The sequence below is a fragment of the Martes martes genome (assembly GCF_963455335.1).
Source record: "Martes martes genome assembly, chromosome: 9".
In the NCBI taxonomy this organism is placed as follows: domain Eukaryota; kingdom Metazoa; phylum Chordata; class Mammalia; order Carnivora; family Mustelidae; genus Martes; species Martes martes.
Window position 1 is genome coordinate 137,510,402 of NC_137896.1, and position 24,219 is coordinate 137,534,620.

The window sequence follows — 24,219 nt, forward strand, 5'->3', positions numbered from 1 at the left end:
CCCGGGGCACGGGCCATGGTGGAGGTGCTCCATGAGGTGCTGAGTGGACAGACGGCCCAGCCCTGACCCACACTGTCCCTTCATTGCTTTTTATTGCTTTTCCAGTGTTTTTGTCCTTCCCTCTGTCTGTGTCTCCCGACACCCCTAGCACTGTACCGCCAGCCTGCTGCCAGCCGTTTGCTTTCCTCTCTCCGTGTCCTTCTGGGACTCGGTCAGCTCTTCGGCTGTTGCCACTCCTCGCGCTGTCACAGTCCTGCTAACTGGTCTTCTCTAGGGGCCAGGTCACGCTTGGGACAGCCAGGAGCCAGCGTCAACCCACGGCTTCTGGGAGTCACAGATGTGCTCCCAGAGAAGCCTCGGCTGGGTACCCTTGGGAGAGGCACTGAGTGGGAGGGTCACCAGACCTCCTGGAACCCAAGCCGGCCCCGTCGCGTGGGGGAACCCCAGCCTGCAAGGCCATGGTGGGCCGAGCGGTCCCCCGAGGCTGCCACTCGATGGGGAACAGGAGGCGGGTCCAGTCTGCATCGTGGGGTCCCCATGACGCACTTCCTGTCCCATGTGCCCCCCTCGCTGTCTCACAGCCAGATATACTGCATTGAGAATGCCCACGGGCAGCTGGTGCGCGACCTGGACTTCAACCCCAACAAGCAGTACTACCTAGCCAGCTGCGGGGACGACTGCAAGGTGAAGTTCTGGGACACCCGAAACGTCACTGAGCCCGTGAAGACCCTGGAGCAGCACTCCCACTGGTACGGGCCTCCTGCACACTGGGGTGGGGGCGTGGCTTGCAACCTATTTTGCTAACACCTGTCCTGTTTGGAAAGACACAGACCGGCTTAGTTTGTGCTGCTGTGAATCATTCAGCCCACCCGGTTTTATTTTTCCTAAAGAAACACCAATTCCAAACCTGAATGTTTGTGATTTATAAACATAGGAAAGAAGAAAAACATCGCCTTCTGCGTTCTCCTGCAATTGTGCCGGTACATATATGCAAACGGTGTGCGCAGAGGTTCATACGGCATTGTTGGCCATGCTGCGGAGTGGGAAACCGCCCTCGTGCCCATCGGCAGGGCGCGGGCTCGCTCGGTCTGTGATGCTCACGCGGTGGGGATGGTGCTGTGGGTGGGGAGGACACTAGCTCAGTGTGTGGGGCAGACGCTGCCCAAGAGCAGTTGTCACTCCTGACACGTCACGTGCTGTTTACCACATGCTGGGTACTTGCGCTAAAGCAGGTGAGAGGTCCATTCCAGGCCGGTGTGCCTGGTATAAGTGAGCTTTCATTCCAGTGAGGCACGCGTGTGTTTGTGTAAGTGCATGCTTGTGTGTGTGATTGCCTGTGTGCATGTGAGCTCGTGAGGGTGTGTGCTCACTTGTGTGTGTGATTGCCTGTTTGCACGTGAGCTTGTGAGGGTGTGTGCATGCTTGTGTGTGTGATTGCCCGTGTGCACATGAGCTCATGAGGTTGTGTGCGTGCTTGTGCGTGTGATTGCCCACGTATACGTGAGGTCGTGAGAGTGTGTGTGCGCTTGTGTGTGTGATTGCCTGTTTGCACATGAGCTTGTGAGGGTGTGTGCATGCTTGTGTGTGTGATTGCCCGTGTGCACATGAGCTCATGAGGTTGTGTGCGTGCTTGTGTGTGTGATTGCCCATGTACACATGAGCTCATGAGGGTGCGTGCGTGCCTGTGTGCATGATTGCCCGTGTGCACGTGAGCTTTTTCAGGGTATATGCATGCTTGTGTGTGTGATTACCCGTGTGCACATGAGCTTATGAGGTTGTGTGCATGCTTATGTGTGTGATTGCCTGTGTGCACATGAGCTCGTGAGGGTGTGTGCATGCTTGTGTGTGTTTTTGCTGCTTGTGTGTGTGTATGTGGAAGAAACATCTAGAAGAGTAAGAACAAAACTGCTGTCAAGAGATTTTGCTCAGGCCAGGGTGGGCACATCCCAGGAGAGTTGACTTTTTCTGGTCTGTGTCCCTAAATTCTTTGAATTACTTACCAGAAGCCGTGTTTCTGTACTCAGGACATTAATTTTTTTTTCTTTTTTTTGAAAAATTTAAGTTCAGTTAATTAACATATGACGTATTAGTGGTTTCAGAGGTAGAGGTTGTGGTCAGGACATTCAGAAACCTGGCATGCTGGATAGAGTACAGTTTTGCCAGGTTCTATAAGTGGCTGTGGTGGGCACAGTCCGAGGAGAGACGCTGTCCTCTGCGACCCTGCGTGCTGGCTGCTGGCACTCTGCTCGGCTCGCTGAGCTCGCTGCCAGGCTGTGCCCCTGGACCCCATGGCTGCTGCTCGTGGATGTTGCCCTGGGGTTGGGTCCGATGCCAGGTCATCTGTACTCTGTCCTTTGCTCCTGGGGCAGTTGTGGCCATTAGGATTTGGGGAGGCAGGCGGCAGAGGAGGCGGCGGCAAGCCCTCCTCGCTCTGAGGTTTGTGCTTCCCTCTGGTCTCGTCTCTCTTCGCCGGGACTGAAGAGAAGGTTGTAGAGAGACATGCAGGAAGTCCGGCCCTCTGCTCGGAGCTTCCCGCGTCAGCCCTTGCGGCCTGGGGTCCGCTGCCCGCGTTCCCAGCGCTGCCCCGTCCAGGAAAGGCCAAGCGGAGCTGAACTGCCTGCTTGCCTCCAGGGTGTGGAACGTCCGCTACAACCACTCACACGACCAGCTTGTCCTCACGGGCAGCAGCGACAGCAGGGTCATCCTGTCCAACATGGTGTCCATCTCCTCCGAGCCCTTCGGCCACCTGGTGGACGACGATGACCTGAGCGACCAGGAGGAGCGCCGTCCAGAGGAGAAGTAAGGGCGCTTGCTCTCAGTGGTGGCGCGGGGCTCCCTTCTCCCAGACCCCTTCGCGGTTGAGGCGGCTCCTGTCAGGAGCGTCTGCGCGTGTGGTCCGGGCGGCCTCCTCCACTGCCAACCCGGGGCTCCCGGTTCTGGAGGATGTTGGTCGCGGCCACAGGGGCGTGGGGGTGGGGGTGGGTTAGCTCACGCCATCTTGTGTGGGTTCTGAAACACGAACCTGGTCGATGTCTGTCCATTCCCTTCTCGAGCCCCGTACAGGGGATTGTAAAGGCCATCACTTGTCTTCCAACGTGTGCTCAGACAGTAATGAGAACCTGTGAGCCTCTGTGAGCCACAGGCGGTCACCGGTGTCCTCGCCTCCGGCTGGGATGAGAGCTGTGTGTCCAGTCGGTGGCCCTCACTGTGGCGGGGTGCAGACTCCAGGCCAGCACCCTCAGCCCCAAATGTGGGCATTCCCTGGCACTTTTCACCCTGAGGCTCCGGAGGGAACGTGGGAAACCTCTCAGCTGTCGTGCCTCTTGGTCGCGAACTCTCCATCCCTAATTGCATCTGTTTAGGGGCTGACTCTGCAAACCAGGGCTCACGCCCCCGGGAAGAGTGGGGCTCCTGGGGACCCGGGACTCGTGTGGGTCCCACTTCTGTTTGGCGCAGAGCAGGGGCACCCCGGTCCAGGGCTCGCATCGGAGCCTCGGGCTATGAGCAGAGCACGGCCGCGGCTTCTGTGCGCAGAGGAAGAAGCCGGAGAGCCCGTGTCTTCGGTCGGTGGCGTGGACTTTAAAACAGGACAGCCCTTGTGTTTCGAGTACATTCTTTCTCGTGAGGGGAGCCGCGTGCAGAGGCTCACGGCTCCTGGATCCAGGGCAGGAAGGTCTGGATTAAGCCCCAGTTGAGTTTATCAGCCGAGCCCGACCGCACCGCAGGGCTTGCCCTGCTCGAGGTTCTTTACTGTTCTGTGGTCCGAATTCTCCCTCCATCTACGGGAGCTTGGCCCAACTTCATGTCTGAGAAGAGATCTTGGTATTGGGGCCTTTTCACAGCTGTTTTCTGTTCCAAGCACGCGGATGCACAGTTAGAAACACGGTCGCCATGGTTTTGGGGCCATGATTTCCCGACCTCTTCTCCAGCTTCTCTGTGCGCAGCCTTGCGGGGGAACAGCAGGCCCCTGTGTGGTTCACAGGGCGGGAAGGCTGGTGGAGGCAGCGACATCAGCGTGGGTGTCGCCACCGTCCTGCTCCTTTGGCCTGTCCACGTGACTTACTAAACTCAGGAGACCAGAGTCCCCAAGAGAATTTTCAGGCGGCGTCTGTAACCCAACCCCAGTGCGCACGGCAGGTCCGCCTGGTGGGAGGGGGTAGATGGACACGGCACTAGAGGCCGGGGTGGGACCCAGAGGGCGGCTGTCTCGTTGGGTAGAGTCCAGGAGTATGGAGTAGAAATGGGAAGAAAAGGACACGGGGAGCCAGTGGCCTTGGGGCGTGTTCTGGGTGTGGCCACTTAGAGCGGACGACGTGACGTCCTGAGTCCGCAGGAACGTGTGTGTGCTCCCGGCTCACGCAGTGTCACTTGGCACCATCGGGTCAGGGTCCCTGGAGAAGGAGAGCAGTCGCTCTGATTTGCAGGGAGGTGTCATGGGAGCCCTGGCGCATGGTGCCGCGAAGTCTGAGACCAGGACCAGGGACCCCTTCCTGCCCAGCCGGGGGAGGCTGCGTGCCCTGGGCCAGCTCCGTATCCCTGAGCAGGGCGGGGCCGCGCTGGCTGTCCTCAGGGTCCTTTCGGCTTCTCATCACCCTTTACTCAGCCCTCGTGGGTGTTTGTGGTCACTGTCCCCCGGAACCTCGGGGCCCCGGCAGACTCGCGGGCCCCTGCTCTACTGCAGCCAGAGAGAACAAGGTGTCAGGAGGTGGCAGGGTGGCTCTCCCGGTTCCTCACAGCCTCATGAGGGTGTCTGCGGCCCAGCGCCAGCTGCCATCAGTCTTCCCGTCCCACGGATGAGGGGAGCAAGGCCCCGGCCCTGGGCAGGACGCCCTGCCGCCCGGCTCACGCGTGTCTCTGGTGCCTTGTAGGAGCCAGGAGCCCCCACAGGACAGCGTCATCGCGACCTACGAGGAGCACGAGGACAGCGTGTACGCCGTGGACTGGTCCTCTGCTGACCCCTGGCTCTTCGCCTCCCTGAGTTATGACGGGAGGCTCGTCATCAACAGGGTGCCCCGGGCGCTGAAGTATCACATACTGCTCTAGTGCCGCCCGACCCTCCGCTGGCAGTCCGCGAGGGCGCGCCAGTCTTTGGGGACAGTTTCCCGGGTCGCTCTGCATCTGGGAGAACCGGCGTTGCCGGCCTCTCCCACGAGCCTCTATAAGGAACGAGGGAGCTTCTGCTGACGGCAGCGACCCCACCCGAAGTTTCCCCTCGCTGACAGGACACCGTCCTCACTGGGCGGGAGCCGTCCTGTCGCGGGTGCAGGCGGCCCGGTCACTCTTTGCTCTCTCTGGGCTCTTTCAGGGTGTTGGGAGTTTCACTAAAAAAAAAATCTGTTTCCATAGTTTTAACTCCTCTTTCTTGAGATTAAGAATAAAATAAAATAAACAAGGCCATGCTACACGGGCTCCTGGCTCATTCTTTCAAGAACTCTGCCCCATACGGCCTTGTCTCTGTCCCTGCTCAGAAAGGAGGCCCGTGCCTAGAGGGGCTGCTGCACTCCTGCCTTCTGGGCCGGACCTGTCTGTGCGCGGACCACGGCGTCTGGGCGACTGGCCTGGGGGGCTCTGACCGTGACCAAGAACAGGTGTCATGTCAGCCTCGGGCACGTGTTCCTGCGTGCTGGTCCATACTGGGTCCTGCTCGCATTATGCCTACAGCGCTGGAGATACAACTCCTCGTCCCCGAAGCCGCACGCCTGCCCTTGGTCCGCAAGCACACTCTTACTTGTGAAATCCCACGTCGTGGTACTGACCCCTGCTCCTTGGTGGTCCCAAACACAGAGGACGTGGACTTTTGCCTGGCCCTCCTCTGGGCCCGGGGGAGGGAGGACAGGTAGGGCCTGGCGGGGAGGACAGATGGGGCCTGGGATGGGGGGAAGATATTTGTTGAGAACTTCCTGCATGCCTCCCATGGGCCAGGCACTGTGCTAGGTGCCACGGGCATGGCAGAGAGTAAGGCCCAGGTCAGGGCGCACCTGGCAGTGTAGACTGCCGCCGGGAAACCCCTGTTAGCCAGCTGCTTGTGTATCTGTTCTGCTGGAGGCGGACACGTGGACCAGATGCCAGGGAAGTACAGAGCAGGGCTGAGGAAGTGCTGTGGGAAGCAGGAGCAGGTTGTGGGAGGCATCTGATTCTGAGTGAAGGGCCTCAGTGGCTGACTGTTTGGGAGAACTGTGGCAAAGGGAGAGTGTATGCAAAGGCCCTGGGGTGCAGTGGGCCTGGCCTGACCAGGAGCGTAAGGAGAGTGGTAAGACAAGTGGCAGGAGAAGATGGCAGGAGGCCCAGGACCTGAGGACAGAAACCCCAGAGCAGAGGCACGGACTGGTGGCCTAGGACCGCGGTGGAAGCTTTGCGTCTGCTTTTGTTACTGTTTGTTGCTTTGGTGACAGTCAGAGTTTAACACATGCAGAGATTCCCAGTCTGCGTACGGAACAGATCCTTACCCCCAAACCCCTGCTGCTCCTTGGTAGCCTCCCCTCCCACAGCCCAGCCCCTGGCAGTGCCGATCCGCTGCCGTCACTCAGTCAGTGTCTCAGAGGTGTCCTGTGCAAATGACTGAGGTGGTGGCACTCTCACTCAGCGCGGTACCTGTCGATTCTTCCAGGCGCCTCGCATGTTGTTTCCAGTTCCAGGTGGTCGCGAATGGGGCTGCTGTGAATCTTGGCGTCTAGGTGTTTGTGTAAACATCAGTTTTCATTTTCCCAGGCAGGCCTTTGCATACTATACCTGCAGGCCAGATCCCTGCCACCACCTGCTTTTGTCAATAAAGTTTTATTGGCACACGGCCCCCTGTTCATTTGTGTGTGGTCCCAGGGGCTTCGCGCAGTGACAGAGCTCAGCAGCTGCAGCAGGGACTGTGCGGCCCCCAAAGCCGAGAATGTCTACCCTCTGACCTTTCACAAAGAAAGCGTGCCGACACCTACCTTTGTGTCCACTTGGAAGTGTGCTGCTGGGCTGGGGAGTGCGGGCACTTCCCCTGAGCTACTTCTTCTCTCCACCACACGGACCCCTGCACCCTCGGCCTCCCGCAGGTGTGTGGCAGCGGAGGGTGGCAGGGCTCATTTGCGCTCCTGCCACAGCCGAGGCTGAGGAGCGATTGTGTGCGTACTTACCGTCCGTCTGCGTGTCTTCTTTGCTGAAGCTCTTTTCTTTTTTTTCTTTTTTAGAGAGGGAGAGAGAGTGCACGAGCAGAAGGAGGAAGAGAGAATCTTTTTTTTTTTTTTTTAAGATTTTGTTTGTTTATTTTAGAGGGGGAGGGAAAAAGAATCCAAAGCAGGCTCCACGCCGAGCACAGCCCGACCCGCGGACTGGCTCTTACAACCCCGAGGTCATGACCTGGGCCAATATCGAGAGTTGGATGTGCCCCAGCCCACTTTTTTTTTTTTTTAAGTTAAATTGACCATTTATTATTGTGTATTTAAGGACTAGTGACTGTGAGCTCTCCTGTGCTCCAAGTGTGAGTCCTTTGTCGGGCACGTGGCGGGCGGACGCCTCCTGCTGGCTTTTATCTTCCCCCTCCCTTCACGTGTCTCCCGAGAGCCCAGGTTTCAGGTTTTGTTGAGGTCCAGCTCACCCTTCATTTTCTTCTGAAAGCTTCCTAGTTTTAGATTTTATGTTTGGATCTGAATCTTTTCAATAAGGCGTGAGGTTCTGCTTGCGAGACTTTGTCGCACGGCGCTCTCCGAGTCTTCCGGGCCCTGTGTTAGGAACCGTCCGCACTGACTTGCTTTGCTTCTGTGTCCGACATCTGCCTGCCCCACGCGTGCGGGGTGATTTCTGGACTATCCAGTGGCACCGGTCTCAGTGTCTGTCACCGGGAGGTTCCAGAACCGCCTGATGGATGCTTTCACCTGACTCCTTCCCGGTGCTGCCCGGCCACTGTGCTCCCCGCCCCAGCACCCCGGCCGTCAGACGGGCTCTGCTGCCCCTGCTCGGTGGCACTGCTCCGGGCCCGTGGCGGGAGGCCACGGCTGTAGCGAGTGCCCCTGCGGGGGACCCTCCCTCTGGGCCGTCAGAGGTGAAGGGCCCCTTCCCCAGTGTCGGCTGCTGTGAGCCCCTGTGGCTGCCGCTATCCTTGGTGCCCACGCAAAATCGCCTGTGGGGGGTGGGGTACGAGGAAACAAGCCTTCGTTTCCCTAAAATGGCAGGAAAGTCTCCACTCTGTGGAGGTTCTTCAGCCAGAACCGGAAGGCCCACATGCGTCCAGCAGGGGTGCTGGGGGAGGAATGAAGAAAAAGGCTCATGGCCACGTCGGTTGTCTGTGCCGGCCTCTCCCTGCGGCCCGTAGGGAGCCAGCCCCTGAGAGGCCCAGCGGAGCCGCCTCGGCCGTCCCAGGTGCCGCAGCTCCTGGGACTCGTGATTGCGAGGCCCCTGGGCAGCTTGTTGCAGGCGTGGCGCGGGGACGCAGGAGGTTCCAGTCGAGGTGCCATCGAGGGGTCGGTGGGCGGCCGAGAGGCCGGAGGTGCTTGGTTTCGGGCTGGGTCAGGTGGGGCCGTGGAATGTGTAGACAGATTAGAAGTAGGTATGGGGCAAGGCAAGGACCCGGCGAGGGCCAGGTTAGGTCAGAGCGACTAGGGCGGTTGCAGGGTGGGGGGTGAGGGAGGCGAGCAGCTGGGTTTGGGCTGCGAGTTTGACATGCCCGTGAGCCCAGCAGCCACATCAAGTAGTGTTTGGATATTTGAGCTGAGCTCCGGGGAGGGGTCTGGGCTGGGTGCGTGGGGAGAGGCGTCTATTGTCATCGCCAAGGTGGTGCGGGCCACCCTGGGCTGACCACCGTGGAGTCAGTGCTGGGAAGATGGGGGCTGAGCCCTGGCAGGAAGCCGTGGAGGCAGGGGCCTGGTGGGGAGAGAGGAGGAGCACAGGGGGAGGCACGAGGGACCCGCTGCAGGGGGTGTTCTGGAAGCCAAGGGAAGCAAGGGTTTAGGAGAGGACCCGTCTGCCATCAGGTGTCACCTGGGGCCCTCGGGGACAGAGCGCATCGGCCCGGCAGCGTGGAGGTTGCTGGCGTACTCGCTCGAGCTGCCGAGTCGGGAAGGGGCTCCCAGTCCCCTGGGCTCTGCCGTAAGTCGTCTCTGCGGAGAGTAGCGGTCAGTGCCCCAAAGCTGATGGTCTGCCTCGAGATAAAGTACTCTCTGGGATTGAAATGCCGCTGTGGACACAGCCCCAGACTTTGTGAAACTCGTGAAAAAATGTTCACTCTTCATCGCTCTCAAGCACCGGCAGCCACAGCGAGGCCCGTTGCAGAGGGAGCGGCTTCTCAGGCGTGGCGCCCGGGGCCCCACGTGCAGATGGGAAGCAGAACCTACGAGTCAAGACAGACTTCACTCCCTCCGGTCCAGAGCTGACACGGGCCTCCTTTAGCTTCCACGCAGTCCTCTTCCGTAGCGGCAGAGGGCCTTCGAGGCACACCAGAATGTGGGGGGGGGGGCCGGGGGCCCAGCTCGTCCCTGACCCCCGTGTGGTGAGACCGTCCTGCACTCTGCGGTCCCAGGAAAAGGTGATGAGGACGGTGATGGGTTCGTGTCCACAGAGCCTGGTGGCTTCCCAGGAACACAGCCAACAGGCTGATCTGAGATGCTGGCCCGTGTGTGGTCACACTACCGGCTGTTCCGTCGACCACTGACCATCGATGTCTGTGCCCTGAGCCCGCCTGCCCATCCACCCGCGTTGCACGTCTCCGTGGTAAGGGGCGCGCTGAGTGAACGCTGCTGGTCCCCCAGGCCGCACAGGCCGCTGGCCAGGCTGCATGGCCTCGTCTTCCGACATGCTTTTCCTCCCCTGCCTGGCACAACTCTGCTCATTCTCGGAAAACCGGCTCCAGGGTCCCCTCCTCCGGAGACTTCCCCGACCCACTGCCGAGTCGGGCCCGCGAGGCTCCCGCAGTCTTCTCAGGAGGGAGCCACCGGCCCTGTTGCTGCCAATGTCGGGCTCCCCTGCCCGGGCTTGGCTGCGGGACAGGCTCACCGCTTCCCCCGCTCACAGACGTGCAGGCCGAACCGGCATTTCTTGGCTTGGCGCCCCAGCCCTGGGTAGCCCCTGAGCCCTTCCAGCAGTACCGACCCTTGTACCGCCTGCCGTGCGGGGAAACCGGCTTAGGTGCGGGGCTCCCCACACCCCTTCTCACATGCCTCTGCCCAGCCTGTGTCCAAAGAGTCGTAACACCATGGCTGGCGGTGTGGCCTCGTCGAGCGGCGTGCCCCCGGCGCGGGAGACGGAGATGAAGGACCTGCCAGGGCCTGGGGCCCCTCCCCCCAGCTGCAGCCACGCGCAAGGGCTGGCCTGGGGCCACTGCGGCTTTTGCATTGTATGGGACTCTGGTGCGGGGAGCGCGGACGCTCCCATCAGGAGAGGGTGTGCGGGGTCTCAGCCCCGGGGAGGTCCGCAAGCAAATGAAGAAATGACAACGGTTGTAGCCAAAGAAGCTGGTGCTGGTGGTCCTGAGGGGGCCGCTCTGTAGCAGAGGTGGGGGTGGGGAGGGCAGGGGGCAGGGCACCCCTCCTGGCAGGCTAGGGGTGGGCAGGCGGTGGGGCAGCGGTTCCCGTGGACCCTGACGCTGCCCTGGTCACGTTTCTTTTTGAAAGCTCACTGGCGGGAGGCGCAGCAGTCCCCGTCCCTCCCGAGCCCCTTGGCGGATTAGAAGCTGTTTTCGTCAATGTCCCCGCCATGGCCCCTGCTCTCCACTCTGCAGGCAGAGGCACGTACATCCCACAAGGGAGGGCGAGGGTCCCCCTCCCAGGCCTTGTGGCAGCTACTATGCCCGCCGAGCTGGCATCCCTGGCGTGACCCAGGCCGGCCCCCACGATTGTTTGGGGTGCCTGTCACATGGCCCTGATAGGATGAGCTCAGTCCTAGGGTTCTCCCTTGGCGCAGGTCCGAATTCTAGCCCCAGCGCATGGGGTGCCTGTGTGTTTGCCTGGGGGCTGTGAGCCCCCAGGACGGGGGTTCTGGTCCTCCTTCCTCCGGGCCCCCAGGCCTGGGCTCAGCCGCAGGTGGGGCCTCCGCAGCCGTGCAGGGTCTGCACACCACAGTCACACGTGTGCCACAGCCGCGGACGTGTCGGTCCTCACGCAGGTGCTCGTTCCCCAGACAGGAATGACAGACATTGTGCACAGCAGCTGTGTGGCCACGCACACGATGGGGCTGCGTGGAGCTCGGGGCTCAGGGCAGGAGCATCCCCACCCAGGAGGGTAAGAGGCGGGAAAAGTCTCTGGTCCCCCGCCTAGTCCCAAGTCCTGAGATGAGTTCTGGTCAAGGAAGGGCACATGGTGCCTTTGAGCCAGCGGCTGCAGGAGGAGGCGCTGGGTGGTTTCAGGAACTAACCCGGACGATGTGGGGCTCACAGATGCAGGAGGGCGCGTTGCAAGGCGTGTCCCTGGGTCAGCAGGAGGGAGGACCGAGGGACAGCTGAGCCCGGGCCGTGGTGGCACGCACGCTCAAGCTGCAGATGCCACTTAGAACTTTCCGGGCTCCTGCGCTTCCAGGAGAAAATCCACAGAGTCCTGGCAACTTGGCTTCTGTGCTCCTTGTAAACCCTTTATTGGGCGTCGCAGATGCGTTCACGGACCTCTTCACTCTGCTCTGGGTGACAGAGATGGGCCCCGAGTTGGGGTGATGATCCCGTCTCCTGAAGACCTCCCCCCACCAGCATCACCGCCCACGGGGAACCGTCCAGGCAGAAGGCGGAGCCGGGCTGAGCCAGTGGCTAGGGTAGGCGCAGGCTGGGGGCGGCGGGAGGGGCAGGAGTGGGTGTGTGCCGGGCCGCGGGCTCCCTGGCTGCCGTCCTTGGGCCTTGCAGACATGTGTGGCCGCATGTGGGGCACAAGCTCTTCCCTGAGAAGCAGTGAGGTCGGGGGGAGGGCTGGGTGCAGGGCGCCTGGAAGGGACGATGCCGGAGCCAGACTGGGTGCGAGCAGCGAGGGGCAGGGGGCCTCTGGGGGTCCTGCTTGGTTGCTGCCTTAGCTCTGGAGACAGAGGGTGTTTCTAACCACAAGGGGCGGATGAGGATGGATTTTCTTTCTTTCTTTTTTTCTAAAGATTTTATTTATTTATTTGACAGAGATCACAAGTAGGCAGAGGCAGGCAGGGAGAGAGGGGGAAGCAGGCTCCCCACTGAGCAGAGAGCCCGATGCGGGGCTCGATCCCAGGACCCTGAGATCATGACCTTAGCCGAAGGCAAAGGATAACCCACGGAGCCACCCGGGCGCCCCAGGACAAGGATGGGTTTTCATCTGTGGCTGCCTGTTGCCTGTGGTGGGGATCGTGGTTCAGTGTCAGGCTTGGTGATCTTGGCATGCGCTCCGGGCCTGGGGCGGGGGACAGTAGGCAGCGGGGGCCCTGAACTATGACAGGTCCTCTGGGTGCGGGGCAGGCCAGAGACCTTCCCAGCGCCTTCGCCTGTGGCTGCCGGAGCACAGCAGCTCACCATGGGCAGCGTAAACAGTAGGTGTCTATTTCACAGGGTTCTGGGGGCCTGGAGTCTGAGATCTGGTGCCAGCGTGACTGAGCTCTGCTGAGGACCAGGTTCCTGGCTTGCCGCGTCCTCACGGCAGAGGGGGGAAGCACTCCGCGTGGGGCCTCTGTTACAGGACACCTGTCCCCTGACCTGGGGCCACTGCTCACGGCTGTATCACCTCCTAAGCCGTCACGTGGAGGGCTAGGGCTCCAACACGGGAATTCAGGTGGGGGACACAGTTCCACCCAAACACCCTGGAAGGAGGAGAGGACAGAGAATGGACGCCTGGGAATCAGCAGCCCCCAGACCAGGATTTCCTGACAGCTGCGGGGCCCTGGTGATCTGATGCGGTGGCCAGGAGGGCCTTCGGGGACGAGCTGCCGAGGGCTCGTGCGACCGCACTGAAGGGCCGCTCCCGGTTCCCTGGTTCTTCCTGGGAGAGAGCTGCTCGCAACCAGCTGCGGCGGGTGGGGCGTGTGTCTTCAGGCCTCCCGAGGGGCAGGCAGTGCCTGAGGACCCCAGCAGCGGCACGGGGGCTGGAGACAGAAGGGAGAGGCAGGGCTGTGGGGTGAGGAGTGCCTGCGCTCACGTGGGGTCAGCAATCTGTGGGCTGATGCTGGGGGCCCCACTGTGCCGTGCGTCTCGGGGGGGGGTGGCCGTGCATCACCCCCTCCACCCCCGCCGTGCGTCCCAGTTCTTCTGTGCGTCCTGGCACCCCCACCCCGTCCATCCCAGCCCCTGCTGTGCATCCCGCCCCACACCCGCCGACCACGCATCCCGGCCCTCCGGTGCGTTCTGGCGGGGACACGAGCCCTGCGGCGCTTGAGGACAAGGTGGCGCCAGTAATTCCTGCTTCTTTCTGTCAGGCCTGGCAGCTCCTTGCAGAGACCGATGAGGGACATGCCCGTGTTGAGAATCCGAAACTTGCCACCCCTGGTCGGTGGTGTTCCTCGAGGTCAGGGCGGACGTCGACTCCCCTGGCTGTTAGAACAGCGTGTCTGGGCCCTTCTGGGTTCGGAGCCTCCTGACACCACACACGTCGTTTCATAAGCATCAGCCGTGGGTGTGGAATCCACTGACGACGGGGATGGGGGAGTCTCCGTGCGCCGGGTCTGGCTTTGGGTGGCTTTGTGCTTCGCTCAGAGAGCAGGACACTTTGGGGGCTTGTAGTGATCGGCTGTTGTGAAAAGCACTCAAGGCAGTTCACGCGGAGAGCAGAAGCGGCGTGGGGGGCCGTGGGCGCCCGCCGTGGCGGAGGCTTCCCGCTGAGCCGCGGCCGCTCTGCCCCAGGGAGGCGCGTCCGGAAGAGGCGGGCGGAGGAGCCTCTGCGGGGCCCCCGGGGAGGGGACGTGGGCCCGTGCTGTCTGGAAAAACAGGTTTGAATTGAGCCTGGACTGCCGTGAGCTGTGGCGTCTCAGAGAAGTCTCCTGGGCCCGTGGAGCTCCGGCTGCTCCCCGGGAGCGCTCACGGCAATGGTCCTTCATGGGGCTTGTGATAGTGCCGTGGCAACGGCTGTGTTCTCCTTCCCAAGGGCTCAGGACAAACCAAGCCCACACCTCCTGGGGCAAGGTGCCCACCAGCCGTGTCCGCTCGCGGCTGCTCTGGGACGGGGCTTTGGGGAGGGGGTGGCCTCGTCCAAGGCTGGGCTCGATGCAGTGGGCTCCAGGGCACCCACAGGCTGCACCTGGGTGCCGGGCTGCCTCGTGGCGTGGCGGCCTCTTTCCAGGTCTGTCGGGGCTCTGGGGGGGCGTAGTCCCACCCCTGAGCTGCGGTGACCCTGAGGTCCCCGTCTGTGGGCTGAGGTCGTAACAGGCCCGCCCAGAGTCAGGTGCGCTATGGGCTTGGGCCTGCCGGGCTCTGTGCTGACACGCATCGTGGGCTGTGACGGTGCCCCTGAGCCCAAGCCCCACGCCCCCCTGTGTGCTTGGGGTGTGCTCAGGGCAGTGCAGCCGCCAACTGCCCCACTGCAGCCGCGCTGTCTCCGTTACAGTCGTCCGTCCTGAGCTGCAGCACGCACGTGGGCAGGGTTTTCCCATACAAAGAAGGCAGCGTGGGGATAGGCCTGTAGACACCCAGATCCCGCCTCGTTCCCACTCCGGGGACTGGCCCGCTGTTTGGGCCCAAACAGGCGTTTGGGAACTAGTGTCCAAACCCACCTGGAACTTGGAACCCAGAACCTGGAACCCGGAACCCGGAACAGGGTTGGTGTCGGGCCGGCCTGGGGCAGTCTTCCTCCCTCAGGTCCTGCACAAGTCTCCCCGGTGAGCCTCCAGCGGGGAACAGCTTGGGCTCATCTTCGTTGTGGGGTCCTGAAAACACGGGGCCGCGGCCTCTATGCATCCTGCTTTGGAAGCAGATGTGGCCCCAGGAAAGGTGCCCCCTGCTGTTCTGGGGCAGCGCGGTGGGCCGCACGCACACGGGGGCACGAGGACCCCAGGAGCGTGATGGGGGAGTCTGACCACCCGCCCGCGGTTGCTCCTTCCCTCCTCCCTGCATCCCGCACACCTCGGCAGGGAGGGGGCCCTTCGGATCCCAGAGCCCGTGGGCGGGTGACCCTCTGCCGTGGGGGGCTTGGTGAGCCCTGAGCTGGGGCAGCGCCTTCAAGAGGCTGACATCCTGGGGGCAGGACCCAAGGCCAGTCCCTTTTCTTTTCTTTCTTCTTCTTTTTTTTCTTTTGCAAGTTTGTGTGTGTGTGGTTTTAAAAAATTAATAGATATTTAATTAAAATTTTTGAACTTTTAAAACCGTTTTGGGTTCATAGAAAAATCGAGCAGAAGGTACAGTCTCCGTGCACCCCTGGCCGTCCGACGTTTCCCCGTCAGTAGCATCCCTATTGTCGAGGTTAGGTCCTCCACGATTGGTGAGATGATACCGGCACATTATTCTCAGCTGCGGTGCACGCCGACGTCAGGGCTGAGCGGAGGCAGATGCACGGAGTGCGCGGGCCCCACGCAGAGAGTCACGGGGAGCAGCGCCGTGAGCCACTCCGTCTGCAGGAGCCACGACCCACGACGTCCGTGTGCCCGCCTCACAGCTGCCTGGTGCAGAGGGAGCCGGCGAGGTGCAGGGGTGAGTCCTGGTCCCACAGCTGAGGACCCTGGGTTCGGGGAGGCAGCAACTGAAGCCCCCCAGCCCCACCTCCTGGGCAGCTGGAGGGCTGGGGGGAAGCCCAGCACGCCGGGCAGGGCTCACCGGCCTTCCAAGGGCGTTGACGCACCTGTGCTGGCCGACGTCCCCTCGGGAAGGTCAGTGCCACGGTGGGAGATCGGGGCACTCTGGAGATGGCTGGATCCCCGGAGCTTAGCGGCGTCTGTGGCACGCAGCGGGAGCGTGGGCAAATCCTCCCTGCCGGAGGGAGCCTGGTGCGGACCCCCAGCCCCCGCTGTGGCCTCAGGGCTGGTTCTCGGGGCCCAGGGACACAAACCGGGGCACAGTCGGTGGCGGACGGGAGGCCTCCTGAGCGCCAGCCAGTGTTGTCCCAACGCAGTGACCCCCGGACCCCTGTGCCCGCCGTCCAGCACAGGGCACCCCGGCCCGGGGGCGAGGCTTGGCTGCAGGCGCACCTGGCCCTTAGGGGCCTGTTGGCTGGGCAGCTTTCTCCCACTGCGGTTTTGTCGTTCAGTAGCAGTAAGGAAACGGTGTCTATCGTCACCCCCCAGTAGCAGAAGCAGCCCGAGGTAGGGAGCTCGCCGGAGCCGCCGCTGCTCCATAGCTGGTTTCCTTTGAGCTGTCGAAGTGGATGGCCCAGTCCACTCCTTGATGCAGCTGTGATGGTTCTAGGAGATTTAGACATGATTTTTTACAGCGTGAAAAAGAAAAATAGAAGTGAATATATGATAATGATGAATCCTTCAACTTTTGTGTCTAAAATTGCTTCTCGGCATGAGTTATTGCCTAATAATTCACGCCCTGTTGTGTCTTCCTGCCTAATGAGCGTGTGGGGGACGGTGGGGTCAGGACTGCCTTTCTTCTGTTACTTGGTGGGGCTCACGCTGCCTGCGCCGTGGTTGGGGAGGGGCTGGGAGAGCCCGGCCGTGGGCAGGGGGTGCCGTCTCGGGCCGGTGGGCTGGGCCGGCCACAGGTGCTCAGCTCCCGAGGACACCAAAGGTTGGGGTTCTGGGTTCAAGAGTGGCCTCCGGCATGTCTGCCCCAGATCTCAGCCTGCAATGAGCGTTTGTCAGACGTGGTCCAAGCCAACATATCTAGTGACAGCGGCCCTTGCATTTACTTAATTGATGTCCCCCTTGCCCCGTGTCCAGAATGTGGCTCCCAGTGTCCCGGCTGCATGCGGAGGGGTCTTGGGACAGGCCTGCGGGGTGTGGCTGCTCAGATCACAGCCTGAGCAAGCGCTTCCTGCTGGCCCTGCCCTGGAAGCGGTCCCTCTCCCCGGTGGCCCCGTGGCCCTCATTCCTGGCAGTCCTTCCACCCTTTATTAGGATGTGTCCCGTCCTCTAGCATGGTATGAGCTCCTTGAGGACAGAGGCCACTGACCAGCACGCTCCTGGGCTCAGGGACTCCTCTGTCACCGTGGGAAGGCGTGTGTCGCAAGCAGGAGGGACATGTCACAATGCCACGTGGGCCGTGTTACTGTCAGACTCTCTGTTCTAAGGCAGTAACACACGAGGCGGCTCGGGAGCCGTGTGAGGCACGGTGTGGGACCGGTACTGCCGGGTCCCCGCTCGCGGATATGTGGACAGGGCAGCCCGCCGGCCGGCCGACACGGGGGCTCAGCAGTTCCCCATGTACCCAGGAGAAGAGGCGGCTCAGGGGACACGGGCTCACGAGCACGACGAGCAGCGGTGCCTCGGGCGGTCACCCAGGGTGGCGGGGGTCTCTCTCTGGTGGCTCCCGTCCCCTGGCGCTCTGTCTCTTCGCCGCTTCCTGGCTGGGCGGCCCGGATCAAGCCCCTTGTCCCCTCGGCCTTCATGCGCCCCGCGGGAAGCTCCGACGGCTCCTACCGGGGCTCCCGAGCCGGTCCCGCGGGCTCTTGGCCGGGTGCCCCCAGGCCTGCCTGGAGGGCCCAGAGCCAGCAGCCCCTCGGCCCCCGCCCCGGGGCTCCGAGCGTGTCTGGGTGCCTCCACGCATTTCCCACACTGCGGCACGGGCGTCCCGGAGGCCGGTTCCGGAGCCTGGTGGCGGCCTCCCCTGCCCCTTGAGACGCCGCGGAGAGTCACTGGGTCTGTTGTGTTTAGCCGGCGGCGTGTATGCGTGTGTGTCCGGGAGAGACTGCAGGTAGCCATGGGGCAGGATCCATGTTGTTTAATTTTTAGTGAGATGAAGAAAACCGCAGAGTAGCGGCGGGCACACGCCAGCGCTCAGGCCAGCCCTCCGCGTGGGTCCCTAGCCTGCCGACCGACGGAACCCTGGCTGGCGGGCGCCTGCTCTCCCTCCGCTCACGCAAGTAGGCCCAGACTCCAGAATGACCTTGGATGACCTTGCAGTGCTGCGTGCACCTGCTTCCCTAGCCCGGGAGCAGCTCACACTTGCCTGGCCAGTGCCTCAGCCATGGTGACTGTCGTCTGTCATCCCTCCCCCCATTAGCATCCTTTGGGGCCTGGAGTCGGTGTGGTTCTGCAGCTGGAGGTGGGCCAACGTTGGGCCCCTTGACTAGAACGTGGAGAGTTCGGGCGATGTCCCCGTGCCAGGTGGTAGCTTCCCAGGGACACATATGTGCCCCTCCCCAAGGTGCGGGTTATACTCTCCGAGGCCCCGAAGGGGCTCAGCAGCGGCCACACTCCATACACTGTTTACTCCCTACCTGTTTCTGAAGGACTCGTGTGTTTGCCGCTCTCCAGTCCGACCCGAGTGTCAGACTGTGCTCCGGGCGCTTGTGAACACAGAATGCGGACCAATCCTGCCAGCCAGGCAGACGGAGGGCACGCCAGGGCGTACCTCAGCCTCCTGGGCACCGGTCTCCGTGGAGGTGGGCCGGGCTCAGCATCTCTCTGGCTGCACCCTGCCACCCCCGGGAAGCCAGGATTTTAGCCCCTCCGACCTGTCAAGGGTACAGGATGATGGACGGAGTGGCACTGGCTGGGGCAGGGGTGGGGGTCAGTACTGGGCGGCGTTATGAGCTCAGCTGTCCACCCTCTGTGGACACACGAGAAACCCATGTGGACGATGTGGTGCCTTAGGTCATACGGGTCTCAGGTGCTGTGGAGGGACAAGCTCGAGCTAGGGAGATGGTGGGGCATCCCGGCCCCCCGCCCCCGCCCCAGCCCTCCTGGCCGGCTTGTGGGAGACACGGAGCAGAAGGATGGAACTCTGCGACAGGGCTTAGACTGGTTCTGCCGCCTGCCGGGCCCCAGGACTGAGACAGAGCCACCGAGCTTGTCTGCCTCAGCCTTGGCACCTGGGAAGTGGGTATGAATGAAGTTACGCAGCTTGTCGGCCACCGAGGCCAGTCAGCGGCAGAAAGTGTACTTCCCTGTGGACTGAGGCCCACAGGGGAAGCTCCAGGTGGTCTCTGGCCGGTGGGGTCTGTCCGTCACCTCCATGTTTCCCGAGGAGGCTGCCTCGATGCACCGTACCCGGTTTCCCGCGGGGCTGATGCGGTGGGGTGACGATGTGGAAGGTCTGGTACGAAATACAGGGAACTTGGGGTCAGGAGGCTGAAGGAGCTGCCGGCCGAGGAGAAGCCCCAGCGAGGCTGTGAACTGGGGCCGCGGGCTCGGCCCCTGCCCTGGGGAGCGGCCCGCAGCCAGGGGCCACTGCCATGGGCCGCAGAAACCCCTTCTCCAGAAAGGGTCCGGGCGGGTCTCGTGCCGCAGTGAGCACACGGTCTCCACGTTCTCTCCAGAGCAGGGGAGCCTCCCGGGTCGGGTGGGGAAGACGCTCAGCCCTGGGGGGCCCGGGCAGCACGGGGCAGGAGGCCGGGCTGCTCCGGTCCGCAGACACACCGACCGGGGCGGCCGCCTGCCTCCGCACGCGGGGCCGACGAGCCTGCGGGACGGGGGAGCGTCTGCCGCCCCCGACGCCCGCGGAGGAGCTCCGGGCCGAGGCTGGGGCTCTTTGCTCCAAGCGGGAGGGGCGTCTTGTTCAATGTCCTGGAGGACAGGACGTGTCCGTCCCGATGGTTTTCATCGGTGAGGGCTTGTGAAAGGAGCCTCTTGCTTTCTGAGAAGAGCTGAGACACGGCACAGTGACTCCAAGCGAGCAGGAGACCTGCAGATCTAAGCCAGGGGGAGGCCAGGGCCGCGACCCCCGGCACGGAGGCACGCACCATCCCACTTAACGCTTCAAGCGCCCCGGGGGCACGGACTACGTGTCTGGCTTCACAGTTAAGCGGGTGGGTCCAGGCCTTGAGAGGCTGGTGGGTTTGCCAGGGGCCCCCAGTTGGTGAGGTCGAGGCAAAGACTGGAGTCAAGTCTGGCGGCCTGGCCTCATGCCCTTCCCTGGGCACGCGCCGCCGGGTCAGAGCTGCCTGGCAGGGATACGCGAGCCAGCGTGGTGGACGGAAGTGGCCCGGCGTCCCGGTTTTACCGGTGCGCCCTCTCTGTGCGTCTTGCCGCCCTGAGCCTTCTGCATTGCCCACCACCCCCAGCCCGTCTCCCCTGGAAAGGACCGCCGGGAACCAGGACGCACAGGCTGGACCGGGAGGTGACAGCGTGGCACAGGGCACATAGCGGACCAGCAGCAGGGTCAGGCCTGTGTTGGAGGAAAGGGCTGTGGACGTCTCCGTGTGTGTGCACGTGGCCCACGTCGTTCAGGACCGAGCAGGTGGTTGTGTCTGACTTCAGTCTGGACTTGGACTTCATCCCCATTTTTAATATAGAACATGGTTATCCCATCTCTTGGCTGATATTCAGAGGTTTGAGGCCAAAAGATGGAAGGAAGACAGTCTGATTTATGTTCCCCTTTGTTTTGTTGACGCTCTTGATTGAAGCGTGGCCTGGGAAAGCTGTGCGTTTTTAACGGACACAGCTGGATGCGGTTGGGGGATAAGTACACACGCTCGTGAGACCGTCACCTTCCCAACAAGGCCATAAACGCATTTCTCACCCCCACATTCCCTCCACGGCTGCTGTTGTTACGTGTGTGTGAGAAGGCCTACCGTCTGAGCAGGCTCGGAGCCGCACAGTGGGTCTCCAGAATGCTCTCCCCTTGCAGACCTGCCGTCTGTCCCCTCGGACCGGCGCTTCCTCGTCCCTGTCCCCGAGTCCTCAGCGCCCCTCTCCTCTCCGTACTACGGCTGGACTGTTTGAGATTCCGCCTGTAAGTGAGCTGCTAACGTACTTGGCTTTCAGGGTCTGGCGTACTTCGGCAGGCGCCATGTCCTCCAGGGCCCTCCGTGCTGTCACACTGGTGGGATTATCTTCTCTTTTAGGGCTGAATAATGTCCCCCCACAAGTGTGTAGCACAGTTTCTCCATCCATCCATCCATCCGTCAGGTTGTGAATAAGGCTGCTCTGAACCTGGGAGGGCAGAAACCTCTTCAAGATCCCGGGCTCCCTTCCTTGGACGCATACTCAGAGGTGGGGTTGCGGATCACAGACTGTTTCTGAGTGAGACGCCGCCACGTCCTTCCCCACAGCAGTTGCGTTCCCACCAACGGCGCACGAGGATTTTCCTCCCGCACCTTCTTGCCAACACCTGTTGTCTTTTCTGTCTTTTTGATAATGTCCATCCTGAGTTGTGAAGTGACATCTCATTGTGGTTTTCAGTGGCATTTCCCTGACGGTGAGCGACGGCGAGGACCTTCTCGAGTGCCTGTTGGACCTGTGTGTGTGTCTTCCTTCGGGAAATCCGTATTCAGGGGCTTTTACGTCAGGTTATCTGACTGATCTTTATGTCAGGTCATCTGTTCTTTGTTTCGTCCGGCTCGTCTGTCTGTCTGCTGCTGAGTTGTGTGAGTTGCTTATAGATCCTTAATGTCAGTCCCTTCTCAGGGGCACGGTTTGCCCACACACGGTCCCACTCTGGGCTGCCCGTTTGCTTTGCTGATGCTTCCCCTCGTGCTGCAGAAGCTTTCCGTAAAGTGTGAGGTAGAGCCGTTTGCTTATTTTTGCTTTGTTGCTTGTGCATTTGGAGTCATATTAAAAAAATCACTGCCAAAATCAGCATCAAGGATCTTCTTCCCTGTGTTTTCATGTAGGATTTTTACAATTTCAGGTCTTACGTTTAAATCTTTAATGTGCTTCAAGTTAATTTCTGTGAGCAGTGCAAGGTAAGAGTCTAATTTTGTATTTTTGCGTGTGAATACCCAGTTTTCCCAACACCGACCATTGAAGAGACCACACTTTACTGACCGTGTGTCTTTGGAGACTCGGCCAAAGATTAGCTGACCATATGCATTTGGGTTTATTTCTGTCCCAATGTTTTATGTCTCTCTTTTTTTTTTTTTTTTTTTTTTTTAAGATTTATCTATTTAGGGGCCTGGGTGGCTCAGTGGGTTAAGCCTCTGCCTTCGGCTCGGGTCATGATCTCAGGGTCCTGGGATCGAGCCCCGCATCGGGCTCCCTGCTTAGCGGGAAGCCTGCTTCCCCCTCTCTCTCTGCCTGCCTCTCTGCCTACTTGTGATCTCTGTCAAATAAATAAATAGAATCTTAAAAAAAAAAAAAAAAGATTTATTTATTTATTTGAGAGAGAGACCCCACGCGCAAGTGCTCGCGCAAGCAGGAGGGCGAGAGTGAGGGGAGGGGCAGGGACGGGGGGATCTCAAGCAGGCTTCCTGCTGAGCGAGAGTGTCTTTCTTTGTGAGGCTCAGCTTCACACCGTTTTGGTCACCGTGACTTTGTGGCATGGTTCTGAGCTGGGAAGTGTGCGGCCTCCGGCTCTGCTCTGGCTCAGCAGGGCTTTGGCCATTCTCGGACTTACAAGCCCTACTGAATCTTGGGATTGTCTTTTTTATTTTCGAAAATCGCCATTGCACTGCTTTCTAGAGGGAGTCCCTCGACTCTGTAGGTCGTTTGGGTAGCATAGACCTTTCTACAATGCGAAGCCCTCTGATTCACAAACAGCGCGTCTCTCCACGTGTTGGTGTCGTCTTTGATGTCTTTATCAGTGTCTTAAAGTTTTCTATGTCTTGAGATTTTAGCTCCTTGGTTAAACGTATTCCTAAGTATATTATTCTTTTGGTAAATGGGGTTGTTTTCCTAATTTCTTTTTCGGAGAGTTTGTTTTTATTGTGTAGAGAGAAGTGCAGCTGATTTTTGCCCGCTGATCTGATTTTACGGTGTCACTGGATCGGTCAGTCCGAGCAGGTGTTCGCCCGAGTCTTCAGGGTTTTCTGCATATAATATTGTATCATCTGCAAGTAGAGACCATTTCGACCTCTTCTTTTCCAGTCTGGATGCCTTTTATTTCTTTTTCTTGCCTGATTGCTGTGGTATACCAAGTACTGGGCGTATAAACCAAGAAAACATGGTCCTGCCTGGGAGGGCTCACAGGGCTGTCTGCTCGCACAGAACTATGGAGGAGGGATGTCCGTGAAGGGCGTGCACACCCAGTGTGCAGATTCTGGGGTTTGGGGTCCCGTATCCCTGCAGCGGTGGTGATGGGGGGCGGGAATTGGGAGCAGAATCCCAGGCTTTGCTCCTCCAGTGGCCCTGGGCCTGCCTGCAGCCCAGGCGGGTCCCTGCGGAATCAGGAAGGTCCCGGAGCTGATGTCCAGAGCACCCAGGCCCGGCGAGTCACAGTCACTGCTCTGCAGAGTGCTGACCGGGACGGAGGGTGCACAGATGCGTGTGCCCTTGACGTCAGTGTGGACCTCACCTCAGAGCAGCGGAGGAGATGGGGAGGGGCTGGAGCTCCTGGGGCAGGTGCCTTCCGGGGAGTCAGGATTCCTCCTGCGGCTGTGGGGGCGAAGTCTGTGACCTTCGGGCATCCTTGATGAAAAGCCGTGCCGCGCGCTCCTTTTGAAATAGCACGATGGTGGGTGTGATGAAACTGAAGGAACATGAAGGTGAGTTACTGCTTCGTTTAAACTCCGGCTTGCTGGGGGCGTCTCGGGAAGTGAAGGCACTGGACGTGCGGAGAAACCCGCGACGGCGAAGGGCGCGTGTGGTTCGGTTCATGCAGTGATGTGTTGCCGTGCGGGGTGGAATCCATTACAGGGCACCATAAAGCAGTCATCCTGTCGAGACTTGGACGGGAGCCTGGACAATTAAATTACCTCCCGAAGACAGTGACGCCCCCGCGTGCTCCTGAGCGGGGGAAGGCTGCAGGGCACCTTCCCGAACCTTTCTCCCTTTGTGCTGTGTCTGCAGCCGGTGGCCCAAGTGCCCGACAGACCAGGCTTTCAGGGGAGCTGCTCCGCTCGACCCCGTTGACCGATTCGTGAGGCCCTTCCCCTGGAGCATGTTCCCCATTGCACGGCAGACACGCAGTGGCGCAGGAGGGCACTGGCTGGGGAAGAATCCGGAACCTGTCCCAGCGCACGGGCCGTCGCAGAGGGGAAAGGGGACTGGACTCGGGGATGGCCCTTGTTTTTTAGGGTTCTTCCGTTCAGCTGGATTTTCCGCTTCCTTGTGGGATTCTGGAGGTGGTCCTTCACGGCACCGGTGGGACGGCCGCTCGGCCTGCCACGGGGTCACCAGGGGTTCCCCCAGGCCACGTGTTCAGGGGGGCCGTGCGGAGCTAGGGTCCACTCTGCCCTCACCCCCAGCATCCCTGTGGCGAATGACTCGCGTCCTGAGCCTCAGTCTCCCCGTGTGAAACGAAGATAGCACTGTCTGCCTGTATGTCCTCAGCCTGACATCATATTGCCGAGAAGGGGGGTGCCCGGCCCGACGTCGACCCCAAGGAATGGTAGCTGCTGAACCAGC

General features: G+C 61.0%; 1 protein-coding gene across 7 annotated transcripts in view; it reads left to right on the forward strand.

The window, feature by feature from the left end:
• Positions 1–5,407, forward strand: part of EIPR1 (EARP complex and GARP complex interacting protein 1) — a 123,389-nt gene extending 117,982 nt beyond the window's left edge. For all 7 annotated transcript variants that reach the window (XM_080812945.1, XM_080812948.1, XM_080812950.1 and 4 more), the window contains 3 exons: positions 582–749; positions 2,632–2,799; positions 4,869–5,407. In XM_080812945.1, coding sequence (XP_080669071.1) covers positions 582–749; positions 2,632–2,799; positions 4,869–5,043 — 511 coding nt within the window. In that variant the 3' untranslated portion in view covers positions 5,044–5,407. The remainder of the gene's footprint in view (positions 1–581; positions 750–2,631; positions 2,800–4,868) is intronic.
• The last annotated feature ends 18,812 nt before the right edge of the window (positions 5,408–24,219 follow it).